The sequence below is a fragment of the Argiope bruennichi genome, chromosome 10 (genome assembly GCF_947563725.1).
Source record: "Argiope bruennichi chromosome 10, qqArgBrue1.1, whole genome shotgun sequence".
Taxonomy (NCBI): domain Eukaryota; kingdom Metazoa; phylum Arthropoda; class Arachnida; order Araneae; family Araneidae; genus Argiope; species Argiope bruennichi.
In genome coordinates this window covers 22,597,123-22,623,338 of record NC_079160.1, presented here as the reverse complement: position 1 = coordinate 22,623,338, position 26,216 = coordinate 22,597,123, and the positions used below count along the sequence as shown (strand labels likewise).

The window sequence follows — 26,216 nt, the reverse complement described above, 5'->3', positions numbered from 1 at the left end:
TGAAATAAATGCCAATAGTTTGTTTCCTATTTGGTTTTGTAGTGTTTATTAGTGCAAGAACCACTTTAGGTTATACTGTGCCAAACTAATGGTTAAATCTAGATTTAGTTTAGTTTAGTTATATTAACGTCCTGTTTGAAGCAACACTAGGGCTATTTTGGGACGGACCTCGTCATTTTGAACCGCGGTCAGATGACGAGGACGACACCTGAGCTGGCACCCCCCTCTTTACACCATACCGCACCAGCGGGAGGACGTTTGATCAGGACGGATTTAACGTGCAACAGACCCTCTTACACGACGGTTCTTCGGTGGAATCGGGTCTCGAACTGAAAATCCTCCGGTTCCGAAGCCGAGACCTTACCACCAGGCCACCGCGGCCTGGTTAAATCTAGAATAGATAATATAAGTAGTCTTGCTAAAATATAAAAGTATATCAGAGATAAAAACACATAAAATGTGAAAATACAATAATACATTTTGAAAGTTTCAGTTTATGAAAGCTAGATTATGATATAACTGTACAAAATACAAGAACAATAATATCTAAATCTTGAAAGCACAAAAGGAAAAGATACTAAATGCAATTATAAAAGCGAATAGCGTAATTTTTCTAAAAACTGCTCTTGTATGAATACTTTTCATTCCAGGATCAACAATTTTGCATGAGTTTATTTATTTATTTAAATAAAAAGTTGTATGTTATTATGTTCTTATTGTTGCAGAAATTATCTGTGTTAGTTACAAAAAAAAAAAAAAAATCTGTCTTTGGTTGTTGTTTTTTTTCGAAATTCGATTAATTTTAGAGGCCAGGTTCTATTTTCACTTAACATTTGTATATTATATTACTTAGCATTCTGATTTATAAAAATTATTTGTAATCTTCTGAGTATTAATATATTTATTTCATTCCATTAAAAATTATCGGAAATAAATATTTCTTACATTTTTTAAGCATTAAAATAACTGAAAACATGTGGGCAACAAGAATGATCAAACATATAAATAATTATGGTGAGATTTTGATTTCAAAGATTTAAAATTTAAAAAGAAACAACAAAAACAATTCGTGACCTCCCAAAGACCATATGAAACATAAGGTAAAACTAGACGGGGAATGCTAATTAATCGTCTACGCGTGGCAAGAGAATTAAAATAAAAGAAAAAATGATTTCAAAGAAGACCCCCTTGAAGCATTCTCCCCTGCTGCACGTTGTTTATCTGTTTAGTCAATGCCCCTTATGCGGTCCACAGTCAGATGCAGGCGCCAGAAGCGTTGGTAAGACTTTGTTTACAATTTACGAAATAAAAAATAATCGATATCGTTTGCTGTTTGAATATTATTACGTACTACATTGCGTGTATATCTGTATGCATTTACTTTTTTTTCCCCATTTGCTTATAGCAACTCATTGTTTCTTTAGTGAAATATGTTTTACTTTACTTTTTTTCTTTTTAAAAAAAAATATCCGTTCGTTTACTAGCCAAACATTTATGCGGATGTATTTAAAAATTGATCAATTATTAATTTTTTTTAATATCAATAGATATTGCATTTTTCACAAATGTAAGAATCTTTAAGTTACTTACTGAACAGTTAATCCCCCCCCCCCTCCCTCCCTTTAATTCTTTTTCATTTCTGTTAAATCTCCGAAAAATGCGATAGTGCGCTTTTAAATAATTACATTTTTTTATGCAAATCGGAAAGTTTTCAGTAATTCTTTAATTTAGCAAGTTTTTTAAAAACCGGATGACAGTCTCAATATACATGCTTCATATAATGAATGCTGTATTAAATTTTTTGATAAATTGAAAACAATTTGTTTTTCGACATTTAAAAAAATCAGAAAAAAATTGTTTTTGTTAGTAATTAGTACTTATAAAAGAAAAATTAACTTTTTCTAACTGCCAGAATCGCTGCCAATTTTCAAGTTTTTGCCAGGGTCAGACTTTTTTTAAATTTTTTATTCATAATAATATAGATATAATTTTAGGATAAAAACATTTCTTGTCATTATTATTTACTTTTGAGAACTTCTTTTAGTAACTTTTATTTTGTTGCCTACTGAAAAATAAAAATAAAAAAATTACATAATCCAAAATATTTATTTGTTGTATATAAACAACATATTGCTTTTTAATACTTCTAATACAAATTTATACTCTTAAATCTGAACACACTCCTTTGTCATATGAAAATATATTTAATGTAAGGAATCAATTATCTAATTTTTTTTTTAATTTTATCTTCTAAGAAATAATTGGAAAGTAAATTTTTACAAATAATATTTTGAGTTATTTTTGTTATTCATATATTGATGTAAAAATGTCCACAACTAGTTCTAATTTATTTGTGTTTCACCTTTTCAGTTTACTAATATTTTGCATTTTTTGCATATCTTAGCATCGCTGTGAGCAACTTCAGCAGTGGCCCAGGAAGTGTAGATTCTTGTCAGTACAGCAGTAATGGTAGTGATAGTAACAGTGGATCATCACCATGTTCTCCGGAAGATTCGGATCCTTGTTCAAGAGCTGGCTCTCCTCACTCTATGCCGCCCACTTCACCAGCTAATCATTATTGCTCTGAAAGTGAAGAGCAATTGAGTCAAACTGAACAGAATTTTAGAACAGACGACTCGACCAAGTCAAATGGTTCTAGTGTGTTTGAAGAGAATGGAAATACTTTTTTATCTGAACAGACTGAATGTAGTTCAACAAACTGTGAAAATGTACAACTTAATAATTCAAATTCTGATAATATCAAACATTTCTACCTCCCTGAAAGTAGCTGTTCTGTGCCAAACTCTAATTATGAACCATTCCAAAATTTCAAATCATCTAACTGTCAAATTCCTTCATCTGCTAAAGCAGCAGAAAGTTCAGAAATGCAAAGTGTGGACAAAACTTCAGATCTATATAAAAGTGCTGGTCATTCAAATTCTATGCATCAAACTGATAGTAAACTTGACTTTTCATCTTCAAACACTAGTACAAACCAATCGAATTGTTCCTCTACAGATATGCAACAGTGTAGTTGGGTGCACTGTAATACCTATTTAGAAGGTAACACTGAACTAGTCGAACATATTAGAACCCAACATGTTCAAGTACAAAAAGAGAAGGAGAATTTTGTTTGCCTTTGGGTTGGATGCAAGGTAGGCTTATCCCAATATATAAATTTTTTCTCCTTGTTTTTCATATCAAATCTATACTTTTCACAAAACATTATCTCTTAAATGCTAAATCATTTTTGTTGCCAAACCTGTTTAAAATTTTGTTTAAAAAAAACTTTTGATAATCAATATTTAGTATTTTCAATTAATACAGTCAATAGGATTAATCAGTTAATATTAATAACCAATAAAAGAGGACAATCATTTTATCCTATTCACTGCTTATTATTAATTACCTCTTATTAATACCTATTAATTGCAATTATTAATAAAAACTGATTAATCACATTGATTGTAACATATATATTCTGTTTTTTTATTATATGAAGAAATATTTGCACTTATCCTTCTTTCTGTGTCAACAATAAGAATAGAATAATTCATCTATGCATCACAATGTCAAGAGGAATCTTGTAAATGGCTCTTGGCGTTTTGAAAAATAGCATCTCTTCTGTCTGAATTCAATGCATATGTTGGCAAAAACAATGTCAACATCTTTTGAGGCATTATTAAAATTTAATAAATTTTAAATTGAAATTTCTTTTATTTATAATTACTCAACTTTATTCTAAAGACTTTTTTATTTATTCTAATACCTTTCTTATTTATTTCTAAATAATATACTTTTATTTAATTTATATTCTTTTTTTTCCCCCATTATAAGAGATTTCAACTAGAAAATGAGTTCATAAAAACTTATACAAAAAGGAAGCTAAAAGTGAAAAAAACATAACAGGGCTCTTAATAGAATAAAATATAATGGCTGTACTCACAAATAGCAAAACTTATATTGCAGCTGAATAAAAAAAAGTGACGATGAAAAGACAGAAAAGGTGTCTTGTTTTTGTCCCGACTTATGAGGATATCAAATGGAGCTCCTATTTATCATATTCCGATTTCCAGAAAATGCTAAAAAAGGGTTGTTTACAGTTAAATAATTGTACATTTTCTAGACGTACAGTCTGATTTGATTTCTGTGTATCAGAATAAATTATATAAGACTGTTTTAAAAGACTTTAGAGCGATTTATATATACAGTATTATTGAGCTGCCATCTATAATCCAGCAAGTAATGAATTAGTTAAAGTAATTTAAAATTTGAAATATTAATATTAATAATAAATATTAGATATTTTAAATTAGGACTATCTATCAAAATAACTTCAAAGTGAAGTTATTGAGCTAAATATGCTGAGCTAAGCTATTTTTTTAGCTAAATAACTATGGAAGAAAAAAAAAACAATACTTAAAATTTTATTTACAAAGTACAAATCTTTCAAAATGGATTGCAGGGTTAAGACTTAAAATTAATTTACAATTTCTCACCTAGCACATCAATAGCATGCTAGTTGTCAAGCATAACCTTGGATGACTATCAGAAATTATAACAGACAACTTACAGGCAATAACATGATAAAAAATAGTCATGATTACATTTGACAAGAAATTGCTCTAACATAATTACTTTGCTGGCTATGCATTGATCTCAAGTCTAGCTGGGTTATAAATGTTATTAACAGTAAAAAAGTAATGTACACAATGCAACTAATGGATATAAATGACATTTTCAATCATACGTATGGTACAAGTTCTGAACTTTGAAATCTAATCTTGATTATTTATTCCTACAGTGAGTGAAACATTACAATGAACCATGGATGTTTTTCACATTTTAAAGAAGAAAGATGTAAACAAATAGGAAAAGGAATAGTTTTTGTCAACTAAATATTTATTAAAATTCTCTTAGTTTTATTGTTTTCAAAAAGCAGATACGATTCACTTTTATTTCCATATTTTAAGTTTTTGTTTGTCATATTGCTTTAGTTGTTAATATCAAAGAAGAAATTTAAAAAAAGAATTATTCATGGAGGTGTAAAGTAAACATCAGTATTTCCTAAATTAATGAACCATTTTTACCTTAATATCATTGAATTCTGAGAAAATGGTATGCATGTCATTGCATTGAGTAGAAATTCTTTGTGTATTTTATTATTTTTTGTAAAAGCTTTATGTCAATATCCTTTAGTATACTAAAGTTTTTAAATTATAATCAAAACACAATACCGTGTTATACTACTTAAAAGGAATAGATTAATTTATATATATATATATATATATATAATAAATGTGTTACTTATTAAGTTCACTTTTAGATAAATATTGTGGAAATATGTTGGTTCTATGTTTTGGGGTATGTAAATATTTGAGTGTTCATACCTCTTAGTTTTGCTTTGTGAAGTTTTAAAGAATGTTTTCTGAAAATATATCAAGTATAAAACTTTGCTTTTAGCTCTTAAATTCTGAAATTCAGTTAAGTTTAACCCAAATTTTTTAGATATTCAGTGCGTGGATGTTTTTATATTTCTACATCTTTTGAGGAATAAATTATTTCCTCAAGTATATTCATCATTAATATCTGATAATATACCAATACTGTATACCAATTCTCCCATGACTGTACTCATTTAATATTATCACTTACATTTATATATAAAAAAAAAATTAGGATTTCTTCTTTAAATACAGCTTTTTCTGTTTTAAAATATTTAAATTATTTTCCTAATAATAAGACTTTTTCAAAAAATATGAGTACTGGATTATTTGTATTTCATCATAATACAATTTAAAGTTCCTTTTGAAGAAAAATATCTTCTATGCCTGTTTTGATAATAACCTAAAAAAAAATAATAGGGTGAATTTAAATTTGTCACAAGTTGTTCAAGTACCGATTCCAGTGATGTAAGCCATAAAGTTTGTGGTTTATTCATCAGATGTTCATTACAGTGTCATTTTACTTTTCTGATTGTTGATGCAAATTAGAAATTCATGTTTTAAAAAAATATTTCCCTCAGAATCATTATTGGGAAATTAAATTATTCTGTATTTAACCTGATAAAACTCACATTATGATAACTCATCGAGTTAACAATTAGATACCCAATATCCTATAAATAATGTAAAATTTATTCAATTTGTAGATATTTATAAAGGCATCAAATTTTATTCTCATGTGTAATACAGTTTCTTGATCCTCTTTTCTGATTTATCATAAAACATTTATTAACAATTATACTGTAATGGTGTATCTGCTAGAGTAGCAATACCTTCAACTATAATATGAGTTACTTTTGTCACAGACAGACAAATGTTTTTGAAAAATTTGTTTTTCAAAGTCAGGAAGGCCTGAAATGCAGAGTTTCATCAAAACTTGGATTTAAAAAAAATTTGACAATAGTTATACTTTCCCAGATTTATACTATCCCAGATCAAAACTTGGATTTAAAATTTTTTGACAATAGCTATACTTTCCCAGTACTTAGTATATGTGAAGATAATTCTTGATTATAAATCATTTATCAAGCAAAGAAGCAAATGGAAATAGTTATATGAAACAGTGGTATATATTGAATAATAAATATTTTTCTCTTTACAAATAGGTAAAAGTATTATAGCATATAGAAAAAGGACTATACCAGCATATCTTTTACATGGTATTTTGATAAAGTTATTTTGCCAGCATTTCCCAATATTGGTTATTATCTGCGAGTCATGTATAAGTGTTCAGTTATGTGAAAGTACATTCTGATATAGCCTATTGAGAATCATAGGCTAATCCAGAATTCATGCCGAGAAAATAGTATTTCAGAGGTCTTTTCAATAAGATGTATGATATTCTTAAAATAAGAAATTGGCTCTCCCTCCACTTTTACAAATAAAGACAAGTTTATTTAAATATTAACTTCAAAATCGAATTTTGGATTTCTACCACTATATTCTCAAAAGGCTATATGTGAATTTAGTTATTTTTTTTATATTAATTCCATTTACAACAGTTAATGAATTTCTCTAGTTTTATCATTATTGAGAATTTTTTGCATTTTAAAAGCTTCTACTTTTTCCCTGTATTTTTTAATAGCTTTTTTTTCCTCCCATCTGGCTTTTATGTTTTTATTTAAAAATAAGTTATGTAGAAAAAACTTAACTTTACTAAGCATTGTGTACCTGAAAAGTTATTTTTATGTTATATAATTCGTCTAATGCTACTTTAAATTGTATTATTTGACAGGTTAAATTTCATTATATTTTGACTATAAAATAATAAGAAAATAAGAGACAAACATTTGTTAAAATTGAAATTATTTTATATGGATTTATAATTAGCATTGATGCTGATATCATAATTAGGTTTTAAAAATCTAATTGCGTAATAATTTTCATCAAATATTGCATTGATATATTTGATTATTTAGAATGTTTTTTAATCCTTATTATCCTCTAAACTAATAAATAGAGAATTAATTCAAAAAATATTATGTACGAGGGATTTAAATAACTATTATAATTTATAGCTATGTGTTTTTTTAGGTATATGATGTATTCTTGCATATTTTGAATGATTAATCTTATTTTATTCAAAATGCAGTCGGAAAAAAATTAGCATAAAAATGCATAGTTCATCCAATTATGTTTGTGTGTTACTCTTTAATTTTTTTACATGTTTTTTCTTAAGTTTTTCAGTCACTAATTAATAAAGCTTTAATAGTAAAACTTGGTTCTTTGCCATTAATAAACATTACCTTTTCCACTATTTATCATCAAATATAAATGTTGGTAAAAAATATCTTTCTTTTTTAAAAGTCACCTTTTAATTTTCATCTGGAAGAAAATAAAAATTTAAAAAGACATTGAATGAAGAAATTTTTAAAAAAATTATCTTTAAAAAATTAAATTTGGAAGTCACCAAAATGCAGTTGTGCATATTAAATACAGCTTCTTTGTGATTGTAGAAAATTGCATTTTTCATGATATTTTTAGTTAATTTTGCAGCTGTGTGGCAAATAAAAAAGTACTGAAAAATTTTAATAGCATTTTATGTTTTATTTGCGATTAACTTATACGTTTTTACCTTAACTTATACCTTATACCTTTTTTAGAAATAAATTGAACATAAAAATTCCACTTATTTAAAAATTTTAGGCATATATAATATCAATTATTTTTATTATTTTACAGAAAAAAGTAATAGGATTTTTCATATTTTTCCCCTAAAAATATGTTTAATGGAATAAATAGATTTGAAAATAAAGTTCTTTCAACCATTTATAATAATTATACTAGAAATAGATAACATAAAAAAAAATTTTAATGCCTTTTAAATGATATTAAAATTTTTATCCCTTTTGAATTTAATCTCGGAAGTTGATAAAGATTAAAAATTACAATTATTATCAAGTATTTTTTGGTAGATGATTTTCCCTGAAAAATGATACTAACTTTATATTATAACTTTATATAAGTAAGATTAATCAAAACTGTGTGCCTGACATTAATATTACTGTTATCAAGTCATGTTATCTCAATTCATTTCAATGGAAAATACAGAGATATTTCTAAAAATCTGGTAAATATATTTTTTGGATATTGCCCAAGTTTTTATTGATTAAATCTTATTTTACATCGAATTTTAGAGAATTATTGAAGTATAGATTATGGAATCCAATGTTAAAAAAAGATTGAACTAAATTGAATAGTCTGTAATAAGTTATTCAATTTCTTTGAAATTAAAATGGTCTAATGAACTTAATGATCAAATCAACAATAGATGGGTGAAATAGGATCATAGCCTAAAATTTCATAATATGGATTGCATTATTGCTTCTCAATTTTCATCCATTAAATCATTTTAAGGTGCTTTAATTTGATACAAAAGTTGCATATCATTATAAATGTCTAAGGTTTTTAGTTCAATCAACATAACAGCATATACCCAAAATAGAAGGTATTGTTTAATTAGACAGGCAAATAAACCAAACAGAAGAAAATTATAAAATAACTTAATGTACCAAAATGTTGAATTTTTTTAGGTTTATAACCGTTCTTCATGTTCCTTGAGCTGGCTAGAACGTCATATCTTAACCCACGGTGGTAGTAAACCTTTCAAATGTATTGTGGATAACTGCAATCAACGTTTTCCTACCCAGTCAGCATTGCAGCGCCATGTCAACTCGCATTTCGACAGCCATCCAAACAATCACAGTGGGAAAACAGGCAGATGCCGGGATGAGACAACTTCTAAGAGCTTCAGAAGAAAAAAGCACCACAAGTACAAAAAGAGAAGTGCTATTGGTAGGCTTATCTTTTTCATTTCACAGATTTATTATATATTTTCCTTGTTGAATAATATACAGTCAAATCTCAAGAATCTGAAAGTTTTTTCATAGATTGTTTAAGCTTGAATGTATTAAACTGTGTTTTAGTTTGAAGTCCTTTAATAACATTTTGACTAAACGAAATATTTTTGGGGAATTATGGTATTTGCAAACATTTTTCATTCTGTAATAATTATAAGTACTTGGGAGACCAAGCTTCACTTGGCAGTTTTTTGTAAAATCATAAATAAAATCATATCCAATAGCTCATTTAAAGTTATAAGCAAAATCTAATTGAATTGCAGATGCAGGATCGAACATAAGAAAAATACATGGGAGTCTGAAGCCTTAAGACAACTATATAGATAAACTTAAAAAGCAGAACCTCATCTAAATATAAAATTTGATCCAAATCAATCAAGCCATTTCCAAGATACGTGAAATAAATTTAAATATAGATATATAAGAATTGCTTGTCTTAAACTTATATAATAATATTTGTTGATTATATATATATATATATATATATATATATATATATATATATATATATATATATATATATATATATATATATATATATATACATTCAATCTAAGATCTTTAATCTTTTCCTTACTATCTTCTTTCTGTATAACTTTTGATTTGATAAAATATGATGGTATAGCCTATAACCTTTTTCGAGATTCCAGTATTGTTTATTTCCATATGCAAATTAACTTATGTTTGTGGAGATAGTGGTAACAGGCCAGATTTTAAAGTTAGGTTTTTTCAAGAGTTCATGGATTATTGAGTTTTGACTGCATATGAAAATGCAAATCATCTTTCTTTTCACTTCAAAAAAAAATTTTTTTTTTTTTTTTTTTTTTTTTTTTTTTTTCCTTTCTGGAATGTGGTTCTGATTGCATCAGGAAGTATGCACAAATGTGATGTTTAAAATGCATGGAATAATATTCATTTCCAAATTTTCATACAAAATAATTACAAAAATTTTTTCTAATAATTGGCATGATAAGTATTATAATCTGTAATTCTTTTGTTTATAAAAGGCTTCACCCTTCGTAGCAATGAAGCACTTAAAGTTTCTAAATTATATTTCTGATTCAAAACATGATTTAGACTTAAATGTGTATGTTGCAAGATTTTTATTTTTCTAAAAGTTGAATGTATGTATTGTTTATTTTGTATGGTTTCCTCTCAGTTATTTAAGTTAAATATAGCTATTACACTATAGTAATATAATTGTTTTCTTCCTTATTATAACTCACTTGTTACAAAATCATTCACAAATTCAAATAATAATTTCCTATATGCATGCTCTCTATGCAATTCTTGTCTTCATGATGATTTTATTTCATAATGTATTATGTCATGGTAAAAAAAAGTTTGATGTTTTGTTATAATTAATATTTGTATTAAATTGACTTCCCACATAATGAAGAATATCTTTATAATTTAAATGATATTCTCTATTTTTGGTACTTTTAATATATGAAATAACCATTCTTTTTTTTCCAGTTCTTTTACACTTCCAGGGTACTATTAACAAAAAATGTCTATGCTGGGAATGGGCTAGTAATGACACACTTCAGTGGAATCACTCTACATACATCAGTGGATAGAGCAATATTATTATTTGGCTTACATTAATACAAATCTGTAAATACAGAAATTTAATATTTAAATAGGCCAAATTCACAATTTCTCCAGTCATCTAAGTACTGCAAAAATATAAATGCATTTCATATTATTTAGTTTTAGTGAATACCACAGTAAAATTTGCAGTTTTTAAGCATTTTCTACACTTTGTAAATCATTTCATTTTGTGGAAATTGTTTAAGAATCACACATTATACTATGGGAAACACATTAAAAAAAATTGTGACTAGTTATTTGGATTTCTAAATGCATGCAAAAGAATTTAAATGTAGTGGCTTGGGTTGCACAATTTTTGCAAAACTTTGTTGATGCGTATATTTTGAGAAATTGGTAAGTTTTTGCCATTCCATAACACTTTCATAAAGTTTGTAGATGATTTTTCTACAATTCAGCCTTTGACACATTTTGTAAGATGAACTTTTTGTAGAATGCATAGTGTCGTCACCTTAACAACATTTAATTTTAATAATCATTCTAAAGAAAACAAGAAATCTTCATTATTCTTTTATTTAAAAATATGAAATGTGGGATTTTAACATATCATTCCACACAGGGCATTCAAAACTTATGTGTATTTTTAAGAAAGATAATGAATTTCTGATAGTATTAATTTTTAAAGTATTTGTAGATTTTGTTTCCCCTTTTCAATAATTCAAGTTGAAAGAAAGTAGGTTTTATTGCATAATGGAATTTTTTTGTTCTGTAGTTTATGGCCAGTTACACTCAATGGAAATAGAGCCATAAAAAAATCGGTTCCAAAATTAATCTAATAAATAAAAGAAATCAAAAGATAAATTTGCCGTTAGGACAAATATTTCTTTAAAACTTGTTTTTCTTCTACGTTATTTTACAAGTAGCTTACAGTTTGGGAATATGATTGTCACATCATCGAATGCTGCATTAATTTTATGTAAATCAGTTTAAAAAATTTTAACTGAGCAACATAAAATTATTGCTGCATTTGAGTGAAACTGACCTTGTATTTCATGATATCCAACTGATGATTGATCTGTCACTTTCATTGCTAGTTCTTAATTCATTGTTTTGTGGATTAAGAACTTTCTTAATTCAGAAATTTGTGAAAAAAATTCTAGCAATCAAAGTTATTTGCCTTCATTTGTTTATTTGCTCAGATGTTTTTCTTTTCTTCATGTCTTTAAATTTTTTTTTTTTTTTTTTTTTTTTTTTTGTTATTGTCGTTATAAATGTATAAAAAAGTTTATTTCTGTTTTTTAATTTGCTTATAGTTTATAATTTGTATTTTTTGTGACATTTAATTGTTTTTTTATTTGTATTTTTCTTTTACTTAAAATATTATTTATTAAATTTGTTTAACCTTTTATTTTCATTATCATATATAGTTCACGATTCCCTAATGGTGTTTGTACTTTTTTATTACCTTTACAAAATTGTTATCTAAGACTTGAAAGTAATTTTGAAACATCTTAGCAATTCTCAATTGAAGGGAATTTATGAAAAAATTTCTTTGATTAAAATAATTAATTTTCAGGGAAAACTGAGGATTTCTTCGACTCAAATATCATGGAGCAAATCAGATACAAGCTTGTAGAAATTCATTCTGGGAAGCCTTTAGGCAGTACAAATAACCCTTACGGATTCATTACTCTACACAGCAGGGTAAGAGATTTTTTTAAAAATTATTTTTGCTTATTTAAACAAGTTTAAGAAGAAATCAAAGCAAAAAAGACACAGGATACAATAAATTCTATGTAATGGATTTATTGGGTTAAAAAAATGTTTGTGGAAACAGAAGCCATTAAGTTATATAAATTTTGTTATGAACTTCATTTAAAATAAGATTTTACATTAGGAAGTATATGTAAAGGTAAAATATTGTATACCATATTAGTTAATTTTTACAAATAATTATAATGAACAAAATAATTTTTTTTAATTATTAGAAATGTTTTAAAAGAAGGTGGACTTTGTTAACTCTGCAAACACTGTATAATCAAAAATTTAGAGAATGAAAATTTAGTACATTCTGAAATGAATTTTACTTCTAAATTAAAAAGAAATGGTTATAGGTTCATTTAACTCAACTAACTAATGAACTTAAGTAGTTTTATCAATATGTGGAACAGCGGGATACCCCTCTCTCTCTTCTTGTGTAATGGTGTGTTACAAACATTCCATATTTTTTGATATTACATGTAATGAAAGACAACATTTGTTATTTAGTTGAAATCACAGAATTTTTATTTATTACTGAATTTAAAGGATTTCAGAAATGTGTTTTGTATTTAAAGATTGCAGTATTCAAAGAAGTCATTAGAGAATTGCATTAAATTGATTGGGATGTTAGTGATTAGATATATATATCAAAATGATTGATACAATTTTTTAAGTATTTTTTTTAAATGAACATAAGGTTGCATTTTTTTAAATTTTTTTTTAACGTTGTTTGAACAGCTGCTGTATCGAATTTCTTACGTTCAGAATTTAAAGGCAATCTTTAATGAATGAACCAGAGCTATTGAACAATACAAAAACAGACCCCTGACAATTCAGGAACATTTTATGAGATTTTCTTGGTAGGGGGGGGGGGTAAATTAATGTAAATACGGAAGTAAAAAAAAAAAAAAAAGTGTAAACTTGCATGATTCTGAAAACATTTTATTTCTTCTTAATATAATTTGATATGAAAATGTTTCTTTTTCATGAAATTTTTTTGTATGTAGGTATGTATGTTTCCTATAATCTAATCAAGTGATTGCAAAGTTTCTTTTGTGCATTGCTATTATGTCAAACATTTCTTTTAATTATTTGTTATGAATATTTCTTTACTAAAAAATGAAAATCTCCATTGAGCTAAAACCCTATGTTAACCAATGTTTTAAATCACTAAATTTCCTTTAATTGAAATTCACTACATTTATATAGAAGAGTTTTCTAAAGTCATAATTATCTTGATTATTTATTTCATAATAGAAAGAAAGTTTATTCTTATTAGAATATTTACAAAAGAAGGTTGCCTGTAAAATGTTGATTTCCAAAGTTTATTTTTAACAATATATTAGTGATATATAGTCATTTCTACCCCTCATACTGTCATTCTGAAAAGCTTCGTACTTCTTGAAATCTAACTGAAATGAAATGTTAATTGTTGTTTCTTCAGTAAATGATTTTAGTTCATCTTTTTCATTCAAATTAAGAAGCTAATTCAACATAAAATGAAAATGCATTATTTCGACATAAACTATAAAATTATTTAAAAAAATAGAGAATTTAATGGCAGTAGAAGGCATCAAAAAATAAGTAAATGAAAAAGAGAATGTCATTTGCTTGTGATACTTATTTAAATGTTTTATTCCAAATTTGTGAATTTATAGTCACAATTTAACTATAAATTATTTGATTGCAAAAAATTAATAATGAAATAAAATTATATTTTATCAATGTGTTCCTGTCATAATTCTGTTTGAGTTTTATTAAAGTTAATAGATATTCACTGCTTGAGAGTGTGATATGTTTGCACAACTGTTAATTTAAGTACTAAACACATTTTTGGTTCCAAAAATATATACCATATTTTCATATTACATCAGGGTGTCTACCAACTTTGAAATCGTGATAAAGGTCCAAATTACAGTTTGGGTTGTATATTTCTGTTCAGGGTTATAAAATTATTTTAACATAAAGAAATTCTCCATAAAAATTTTGATCTTAAAATAAAGTTTATTTTGTGGATAGTAAAGAACAAATCAAAACTAAATTCTAAGATTCTTGCCTTTCTTGATCTAGATAAGTTTTTTTTTATATTTATTTATTATTTCATTGAAAAGGGTTACACTTCTTTATATAAAATTCATTTTGCTTTTATGATAATTTTTGCCAAATCCTTCTTTTTGTTTCTTTAACATTTTAAATGCGTCTAGTCTTAATTTTAAATGGTTCCTCTAATGTTTTTAACTATATTTTGAATTTTTGCATTAACTACCCATTTTTATATTAATATTCCATCTTCAAGACCATTACTTTTCCAATAATAAATTTTTTTCCCCACCTGAAAAAGAATGAGAGGTGGAAAAAGTTCAAATCTTATATATCAGAATATATGTTCATTTTTAAAAAAATTTAATGTTGTAACAAATTTTAGAAGTTATAAATAAAATATATTATGTAAGATCTAAATTGGCAATAACTATCACTAAGAGTTTCTAATTGTTTAATGATAAAATAAAAGTTAGATTGTATCTCTTAATAACAAAATGTGCTGTCAAAACAGGAAGTTTTGTTGCAAAACAGAAAAGTGCACACACTCCTTCTCGTCCTTTTCAAAATTATTGGAAAGTGAAACCTATGCTTTATTTAGATGTATTTCTTGTCTTCCTTTAATAAACTTATCCATCATACATGTTGTGATGTAATAGAACAAGAAAGCAGTATTATCTCTAGGGTGATTGGAGATCTGCAGATTAATATTCCATTAGAAAGAGTTAATCTGCAAAGATGATCTGTAAAGCTGATGTATTGCAAATCTTGGCATTGCAATACATTATCTTGATTCTCTGATAAAATAAATAATAATAAGTCACAATTTCTTTTTTTTTTCTGCAAATGAAATTTGGTAGACGCCCTGCACATCTTTACTGTGAAGAGTGTCATGCTATATTTTTCTGCATGTGTTATTTTGTATTAATATCTCTGGTATTCTTTTCCCACTTCTTCTAGGTGAACATGTTTATCTAAGTTTATTTCTCTTCATATAGGACTACATAATTGCACGTATTGTGAAGAACTTAAATTTAACTTCCAGAAGAATATTTAACATCTATTTTTCCTTATTCTTTACTTAACACAGGTAAATTAGTATGGAAAATTGTTTTTAAAACATTTTCCTACAGAAGCATGGTATGCCAAATCTTTCATTTATATTTACGATCTTCAAGTACTTTGTGCTAGCACATAAAAATATTCTGTCTTTCCATTTCATTCCAAAGTTGATTTAGTTTTTATTTTCTTTTTGTTAATTTTAATTTTATCATGGCAAATGTTATTTTGGTTTGTATTATGTAACAAAAAAAAAATCATTATACTTAAATTGCATTATTATTAAACTATCCTTATAATGATATTTTTTTTAGTTCTTTTATTAGGTGTCCTTTAAATTTATCTTTATTTCAACGTTAATTTTAAAACCAAAAGAATTCATGTATTTGATTGAAAGCATAAAAGTGGATTGCTAAGTGTCTGTGTTGTTCTTCATAATCTTAACTATAGATTAAACAATCATTTATAGTCAGTTGCTGTACAAATTGTTTTGTAGTCAAATAATTATAGATCTTCCAGTTTTTACAAAAAGTGCAACAATATTCTTCTATAAACTTCAAGAATATAAAATTAATAGATTTGTATATCATATTTGTTATGAATAATATTTTTGGTCTTAATAAAGCTGTTTTTATATAAGCAATATATCTGATTTTCTATGATTAGAGATACTTTAGTATTTTTGATTTTAAAGCAAATATATAATTGCTTTAAAAACTTTGTATAGCACTTCGTTAAGTTTCACTTTTATTCTGATAAACTTTCAAATATATGAGTATATTTTTCTTTTATGAGTTTTGGACACCCTTTGAAATTGCCGATGACTAATTATTTATGTACACATTTTTGCTATTAGATTCTAAAATACTTTTTTGATTAGGTCAAAGCAATAAGAACAGATAAATCTGGAGAAGTCAAAGTTTTGTTACAATGGATGCCTGAAAATATGTAAGTTGTAATTTGTTGAAATCTACTTGATTAATAAAATGTTTCATTTATTTTATGTGACTTATGTTTTTGATAGGGGAGAGCTGTAAAATATTGCACAATGTCTTGTCATAATCTAAATCATTATTTATGATTTGATTATTTCCCAGTTATCCAATATTTAACCCATAGCTCAGCAACTGCAAGCACTTGAATCTCCCTGAAATATCAACACTTGAATATAGAAAAAACAACTTTCTATGCCAGTTGAAGGGTTAATTTTAAACTATTCATAGTTTTGAAATTATTTGTTCCTTATTTGAATTGATTTGTAAAAAGGTATATTTTTCCTTTAATTGAAGTATTCAGTATCCTATTCCATTTTAAAAAAGATTATGATAATACTTACTTGAAGTCGGATGTTATTAATCATTACTGTTTTAAAACTGTCTCGGATAGCTTTTAAAATAGTAGAATATCTTCTTACCACTATACCAAAGTAATGGCACTTTTGAAGGCATAAATTTAGATCCATAAGATTATATATAATATGTAAATACTTTTCCTGGTAAAGGATCGTACAATGAGTTCTTTAAATAAATTCGTTGGAGAAATTTTCTTTCTTGAACAAAAACTGTTCAGAAAGGTTTGCTTCAAGGTAGTGTTATCTCACACATACTTTTTGTAATTTTCCTTGTGGATTTCTCTGTAACTCTTGATGTTGGTGTGGAATGCTCAATTTTTGTTGATGACATTTTTATCTTTTGTGCCTCATACTTCCTTAGATTACATTTCAAAGAAGCTTCGGAATGCAATGGAAAATCTACAAATGGTATAATTATTGTAAACTTAAAATCAATCCTGAAAAATACTCTATAGCTGACCTATCAAATTGCTACAGATAAGTGTGTTTTCGGAGAGAGAAAAGGAAAACATGGAGCGATCAGGACAAAAAAATGGAAGAGTTGGGGAAAATATCATTATTTTGATAAATTCAGGGTGGCCAGCCAACTAAGAAACCAGGGAAACTAGGAATCGTCAAGGCATTCTGGGAGGTTGGGAAAAGTCAGGAAAATTTGTTATAAAATGGAAGTTTTTATTTAAATTGGTATTTTTTATTGAATATGATAATTTGCTGATATTTTTTCATGAATAGAATGAAACTATAAAAATCAAACTTTTACTGATAGCCTGAAACAGATAGATTAACCACCATATCTAATTGCATATATGTAGAAATATATAATATTTTTGCTAAAATATTTTTCTTGCTTTTTTTCTGAACAGCAAATTATCGACATAATTAGTAAAAATAGTTTTGCTTACTATGGGAAAAGGCAGCCTAACTAAAGCTCAGCTCCTAGATCTTGCCACATATTACAAGAGCGAAAGTGTGAATTTTCGGTATTAATATCTGGTTGGTCTTGGGTATAAAACCACTTTTAAAATGCTGACCCATTAATATAATTGCAAAACAATTTATTTTACAGTAATTTTTTTTTCTCTCTCTCTTTTCTCGGAGATTTTTTTTGTGTGTGTGTGTTGAATTATGAAGTATCAGACATTATTGCTATTATTTCCAAAACATTTTTTAATGGATTACTAAATTCTTCATATGAATGGATGTTATGGACAACATGAAGTATGCATTATTGCTAATATTTTTTTAACATTTTCTTTAATTTATGTTTGTTTATAATTTCCTTTGTATTCAACAAAGTGCTGTATAATTTAAAAATAATATTAGGCATGAGAAATTAGCTTGTTTAATACACTATAGATAAACATGCTTCTTGTTATTTAAAAAAAAAATGTGACAGCGAGGACGATTATTTTTTATATTGTTTGCCACAAAAATTTACGAAATTCATTCATATTATCTTTTTTGAAATTTATACTTCTAAAATAGTCATTGAACCATCATGCTAGTGATTTTTTTATTATTATTATAATTGATCAGCTAAAAGTCAATGCAATTTTGATTTCATTAAAAAAAAAATTATTTTGATGCAGAAATTTTATTTTGTACTTATGAATTTTTTTTTTTTTTTTTTCCTTTTAGTAAAATTACTTCTGATAGAAAGTATGAATAGGGTACACTCCACTGAAAGTAAACAAATCATTTCATTCATAAGCACTCTGCCAATGTGCATTATATTTTTGTACTGCATTTTTTTAGAGTAAATTTAACACTTTTAGCCAACCAGTTATATTTTTCTGAGATATCACTGGTTGGCTAAAAGTCAATCTAGATAGGCATGTATTTTCTAGTGTTGATTAATATATTTGTAAAAAAAAGGGGGGGGATTTTGCATGTTTGAAGCTTGGTTTGTATATGCTATGATTTCTGACAATATGTCCTTGAAAGACGACCAACATATTAGGTCTAGTTTTTTCGGTTTTTATTGTAAAACATTAAAGGGCTTTTGGACAATTTACTTAAATGAATAATATTTAGTGTTTCAAGCAATCAATTGTAATTGGTTTGGTGAAAGTAAATAAATATGTGATATTTTTAACCCAGCCAGCAAATGTAAATATTGCCTGGCAGATCAAATTTTTGTGTTTATTAGTATTTGTATTCTGTTTTTGTTTGCTCAATGTGACCTTTTAAGCCTGGTTTCTCAGTCATGTATACCTCCCCTTCTCCCTCAAGATTGCTTAGAATATTTTAGTCAATATATTTCAAAATTGTAACGTTTTGTGACATTTATAGTTAGCATTTTTTTTTTTTTTTAATGCCAATAGTTTTGTGATTAAAATATTTTAGATTGTGATACTAGTCTATACTAATAATACAGGTATGTGCATGTGTCTGTCTGTGTTAAATTTTTACAAGGCAGACCACATTTCGTGCAGATACACTTTAGTAGACAAAATTGTGCCCTTCAGAATGTTTGTTTTGAAATTTTAATTAATTAAAGATTTCAGCAGGATTTTTACATAAATTTGAAATTCAAAAAAATTATTTATTGTAATTTTGTTAATTCCTCCCCCCCCATTTTTGGCATTAAAAAAATGTTAATTTTGAACAATAAAATTGCATTGCTTTGCTGAAATTCAAATCATTTTTATTATTTCATCATGTATTATGTGATTTCTTCCTTTGTTGAAAGCTAAAAGGAAAAAAAAAAAGTCTATTTAACATCTGTGTTGTTCATATGTCAAAGAAAGTGAAATTTTGTCATTTGTAGTCACAGAACAGGCATTAGTCCAGTTAATATAGGTTTAGTTGCTATCACAATCCCATGCTCAAAAGGCTTTCTCAAGGGAATAATGAATATTAAGTTATGCATGAGAGATTTAAGTGAAAGTAAATGCAAACCAAAATTCCCAGCGAACCAGCTGATTACCAAAGGCAGCTAGTTAAAAATAAAGCCACAAACGTTTTCTTAGAGACAAAATGTTTTGTAGCTTTATACTTGCTACTTAAATGTTTTAATTTCATGTTAATCTTTTTGTTTAGATTACCTGATTGTTGGGTATCAGAAGAGTCTGCTCTTTGTTGTAAGAAAGTTCCGTACTCATCACTGCCACGAGATGTTCTGGTCTCTTTAAATTCACAACTCAGAGAGGAGTGTGATGATTCACCACGGGTAAAGCAACGACGAAAGTGAATCTCCATTTTATTCACACATTGAGAGAAACATGTTCCTGAAAGTGCCATGCATTAAACAAGAAACATTTATCAATCTTTGAACAAGCAAGAAATCTGATTGTTTTAGCAGACTTTATTTGAACCCTTGTAGCTAAATTGGAGTGGTGGAATTTAAGGCTGTGTATCTAAAGTTGGGAGTATAAAAGTGTGTTTTGTTCAAAGTGTAATTAGTGGTATAGTGTAGGCACAAAGAAGGCAAACTCAAAAAAAAAAAAAAGGTGAAAGAAAATAAACTAAGACTTAGCCAGTGCCTTTGTACCCATTTATTAAGAAGCTATTTTCTGTAGGAGTTTATGTTATTTCTGCTATTATAACTGAAGAGCATTAAATGAATCCTGAGTTTTTATTGCAAAATGTTTATTATTAATTGATTCAAACACATCAATATGGTTCTAGATCCTGTGGTTACAGTTGGACCAAAATAATTTGCTTACATCTGGGAATCAGAATTGTAGTCTGTATATTTATATGGAGCATCATCATGCTAGGTTTTAGAATGAAATAAATAATTAATCAAGATATTAACAAAAGTTTTATCGTTTTTTAATTTTTTTAACTCTTAAGATACAATGAATTGAATGTATATTTATGGGAAAAATTATTAAAATTTCTAAGCAATTTTATGTTTTACCTTTTAAAAAATAATTATATTGTATTTATAATTTAGTGACAATTTTCTTAAACACAACAGTGCTTTACTAATATTAATATCAGTATTTTTAATCTATACTGTTTCCTGTTAGAATACTTGTATTTTGACTGTTATGCTATTGACTATGCAAAAAATGTTTATGTCTGTCTATCCATTGTGATTTTAGTGTTCTTGTCTTCTGTGAACTGTAAACCATATTGATAGCTATTATTTATTGTACTACCTCAGGAACTTATCGTCATAATTTTTTTTCAGTCTTTGTTTATCAATTTTATTCAGGATGCCATCGCCACCTCTGTATCATTTTTTTATCATTTGCTTAGTTGCTCATTATAACTTTTCGTGAATATAGTTCGATATTTTTTTAATATCTTAAATAATATGAGAAGATATATATATTATAATTGGTTGATTTTTTTTTCATTGTTTAAAACAGTCATCCATTATTAATAAAAAATTAATTCCAAATTCCTTCATTATTAATAAACTGTTTTTCAGTCTGGGGGTATTTAGTTTTTAGTATTGCTCATTATAATAATGCAATGCATTTCGTTCAGGTTTCAGTATAAGTAAAAATCATGGCTGTTTTTATTTAGTTGTTAATGTGTTTTTTTTTTTTCCTTCAATTTTAAAAAAGTATAAATTTATTTTAGTATCTGTTATACTAAGCTTGATAATTTACTCTAAATTTTTGAGGTTTTTATTAAAAATTAGTAATTTTACATTATGTAGAAACTAAGTTCTGCATGAAATTTAACAATAAGTAATCATTCATGTTTTTTCCTACATTATTCTACAAGTTTAGAATTTAATCAGTAGAATGTTTTCATTTAATATATTATGGTATTTCTCTGTACAGATAATTATATCATTATGTATTATCATTTTTTTTTTCATAAAGAATCATATAGTCATTTTTCTAAATATCAGTCTAATTATGAATTGTTTTTTGAAGTCATCAATGCTAATATTGTTAAACATTATTAGTATGGCAGTATTTAATATCAAAATATTTGTATACCTCAGGGTTTTTTTAACACTCCCTTGAATTAAGGATGACTGTACTTTCAAGAAAAAAAAAATTTCTATTCATCTGTAACTTTTTCTGTTTTATACATTTATTCTATTATGGTTGACCTGTTAAATCAAATGAAGAATTATTGTAGAATGGCTTCTGGTGTTGCTATATGTAATTATTAAGAGTAGCAAGCCATTTCATGTTGTCTAGTTGCTCCGTCCTTGTTTAGGGGTTCCCTATTTGCTTACTGTAGCAGTGATAGGCAACTGTTAAACCGCAGGATCTTAGTTTTTCTCATTCCTAGTTAAATAGTGATTCATATATCTGTGATAAATAGTACAAATATCCTGAGCACTGTTTTCATTTTTATCTGTATCAAACTAAATACTCAAGGCCAGTAATTTCTTAGGTTTCATCTTTTCATTTCACTTTTGTTGCAGCACTTTGAAATATTTAGGTTTCAAAAATTTGTACAGTAATTAGTGAAATAAAAACCTGTAGCATACCTTGTAATTAAAAATGCCTTCCAACATTTTTTTTTTCTGCTGAGATTGATTGAATTTAAATGGATCATATAGAAATTATTGAACATCGGAGTCTTATTTCATGTTTTAAATAAGCTATTAATATTGAAATCGTTTTTAGGAGATTAGCATTTGTAATAAATTTTTAATTATAAATGTTTTATGTTTCATATGAATTGTAAATATTATTTTAATGTTGGTTTCATAGTCATTTGCTTATGATGTGATATTTTATTTTGTATTTCTTATTTTGTTGTATGTGCACGATTATTAGCATGGTATGCTTTCTGTCTAATTTACAGTAAATGTTTTTGTTGCAAAATCTTAGTTTTTTGCAGTCTTGAAATTGCTGCTATTTAAAATAATAATAAGGATGACTTTGTTTGCATAAATTGTGTTTTTAAGTTATCCATTCATTACTAGTCAAAATAACAAAATGTGAAATATTTTACAGGAAATGTTTGCATGATGATGCGTTTTCTTATGTACATATTACTGTAGTTTTTGAGTATAACCAAGCATAGAGTTCTGTCTTTGTAGTTTATGTGATAGGTATTTCAGTATCTAAAATGTAGTTTTCCTTGTATTAAGAAAGAATATGCAATAGATTTTCATTATCCCAAAAGGCTTCATTTTGTTTATGATATTGTTGATATATTTAAAGCTATTATCATTTCCAATAGCAATAATGCCGTTCTTAAATGTCAGTTGTTTATTGGCATGATTTAATTACAAGGAAATATTAAATTGTGAAATAAAATGCTGTAGTCCATATCATCTGCATTTAATAAAAATATATGCATAAATTCTGAGAAATTCTGGCTTATACTTACCCACCGTTTTATTTTGTAAATATATAAAAATATTGCATTCACCATTTTGAACTAAAGTGCTCATTTTTATCCATTTTCTCGGTACTTTTAATTGTAGAGTCATTTTAAAGCCATATAAACACCACATGTGTTCTGAATTTCATTTGAACAATCTGCGATTAAAAAGTATGTTACAATCATGGGCTCATTAATTTTTATATTTGTTCTATTTATTTTACTTTCTCTGTACAAAAATTAAATGGAGCATTTTGCTTTGTTTATGTCATTTTCATTGAATAAGAGATATAATTTATTTCTTTTTCTATATCTTAATTGTAGGCTGCTCATATGAGTTGCATTAGAAATGTAGAATTTATAACTTTTAAGAGTATTTATTTTAAATATAATCTTATTATTTCTTTTAATTAATTTTTTAGTAATACAAGGTTATGAGGAAAGTAGTGGTGATGAAATTGTAAGTAAATACTATCTTATGCAAAGTTAGTCTTTTCCTTTGATATATTTTAATTTATTTAGGAATGCCCTGTGAAAGTGGTTGGAAACTAATTTATTTTGACTTTCACTTAAATTAATTAAAAAATATATCTTCCTTTCAGAAGACTGTTTCATATTCGAAAGAAATGTTTGAATTTTGCATAAATTGCCGAGAATTTCTTGTATTTTTAATATTTTTCTCTCCATTTGTCTCTTGTGATTAAAAATGAAGATGGTGTTGTTTAATCACTTTCAATGTTCATATTTAGGTATTTAAAGATCTCTAATTTCTGTTAGTTTTTCTTCTTTAGTTTAGAATCTCATTAAAATATAAATAATTTGTAAAATAAAAAAATGATAGTGCCTGTGAAAAAAAAAAAAAACCGAGTGTTTCATTTTAATTCTTTATTTAATCAGAAGTATCAAATAGCAGCTTCTATTCGAAACTTCTTCATTAATATTTCTTTCTTGTTTGCTATTTTAAAATAGTATGAAGGAGGAAATTTTTTAATCTGTTTTGTGTAATTTCATTGAAGTATTTCAGAGCAATTCAGTTTTTGTTGATTATTTTTTTTCATATTGTTGGAATATTTAGAAGCTGCTCCTTCCCATTCCTTCATTATTTGGTAACAATTGGTCTGTTAGTCTTTTCACAATTGAAATGTTGCCTCTACTTTTCTTGTAACTAATAATTTCTTTATTTTTATTTTAATAATAATAAGACCATATTTATTATAATTAATTTTGTAACAATAAATCCTTCCCATTTTATATTCATGTCATACTTTTAATAGCAATTTTGAAGCTAATTATCTGGAATATAGATATAATATGAAGAAATATTATGTATATTAATATTTGCTTATTAAGTAAGCTAAATTTGTTAGCAGAAATTAGTTTCTATAATTCATTTATAATGTTATTATTGATTATCTTGGAGGAATATCTGTTTTGTTCTTAACAAATTTGTTAAATTTATTACTTAAATTTGATCTCGTAATTTTGTTTATATATAATTGTAGAATACATCTACATTATCCAAAATATTAAATTGAGAACTGGTTTTATGATTGCTCATTGACAAAGTGTTTGTTTTGGAGCTGGTAAATCGACATCTAATGTCTTGATGCTATTAAAAAGTCAACTATGGGCTTATTGTTATCTCTTTTGTAGATGGAATTTTCTTACATTGACTAAATTCAAAATTTCAATTTGATTATACTTTATTTCAGGATGTTAGTGTGGCAAATTGTATAAATAAGACTATTTGCAGTTGTTTAGTTTCTAAAGTGGACATGATAAAACTGAGATAAAATCATATAAAGATTTTCTTTTTTGCAAAACAGCTATCAAGGTTTAATTCAACCTCATTGGTATGAAGATGTACTCCTTTAATTTACCTCTGTTGTTCTTTACAAAAATCAGAAAGTCCATTTTAATTCTTATCTTTGGTTATACAATTTTCAAAATTATATGAGGAGGATTTATTGTGTGCTTTGATTTTTCTTTTCTTTATTTCTTTTTACAAATTAATCTGTTAGGAATTCATACTTACAAGCAATACAGTCTCATTAATATTGCATCTAACACTGCCATTGTTCATTTCCTAGTGCTCCATTTTATGTACCTTGGAGAAAATACATCATTGTTTTAGCTTACTCCATCACTGCCATTTCAGAGGGGGCTGTTCATCCCCCTTTTCATGTCATGACCAAAAAAGCAAATACTCAGATCGACTTTGTTGAGTATAATCTTTTTTTTTATATATATATATTTACTTTACTTTTCGGCTGTTTACTTCTTAAACTGTGTAACTATTTATTTATCTTGAGTTTGTGAATATCATTTGTATTTTTGATATTTATTTTAATTTATATGTATTCTTTAAAACAATGTAATAATCAAATCACAGCCTGTATTTTCAGTTAGTGGAGTCATTTATGATAAATGTAATTGTGCACAGCCATGTACAAGCAGAATGTCATATTCTCCTTGTCTAAGCTATGTATATGTATGACGCTTAAATTATTATGAATGTTTTATTTCTGTTCCTGTGTTAAGAATAAAAAACACTTTGCAGTTCCTTTTTGTTTGCTGTATCCAAGATTTAATTTGGTATTGTTCTTTTAAAACTTAATCAAAATCAGTTTTTGAAAACAATTTTATTGGTGTCTTAAACAGAATTTTTTAAATTTATTTTCTACTTTATACTATTGCTTCTCAGCCTGCTGCCATGTGGAATCAATGTTTAATTTATTTAATGTGTATACGAGCACAATAACTATCAAACGACAAAAATTATTGTTGCATGATTCTTTTAAAAAATTATTAAAATGAGAGAAAAAGTATATTCGG

At 26.4% G+C, this 26,216-nt stretch overlaps 1 protein-coding gene across 1 annotated transcript in view; it reads left to right on the top strand.

The window, feature by feature from the left end:
- LOC129987942 (zinc finger protein aebp2-like) overlaps nt 1-25,944 on the top strand; it is a 42,365-nt gene extending 16,421 nt beyond the window's left edge. The window contains exons 2-6 of the mRNA XM_056095955.1: nt 2,405-3,155; nt 9,038-9,299; nt 12,492-12,619; nt 16,656-16,723; nt 20,169-25,944. Of these exons, the coding sequence (XP_055951930.1) occupies nt 2,405-3,155; nt 9,038-9,299; nt 12,492-12,619; nt 16,656-16,723; nt 20,169-20,319 (1,360 nt within the window). The 3' untranslated portion in view covers nt 20,320-25,944. The remainder of the gene's footprint in view (nt 1-2,404; nt 3,156-9,037; nt 9,300-12,491; nt 12,620-16,655; nt 16,724-20,168) is intronic.
- Nucleotides 25,945-26,216: the final 272 nt, after the last annotated feature.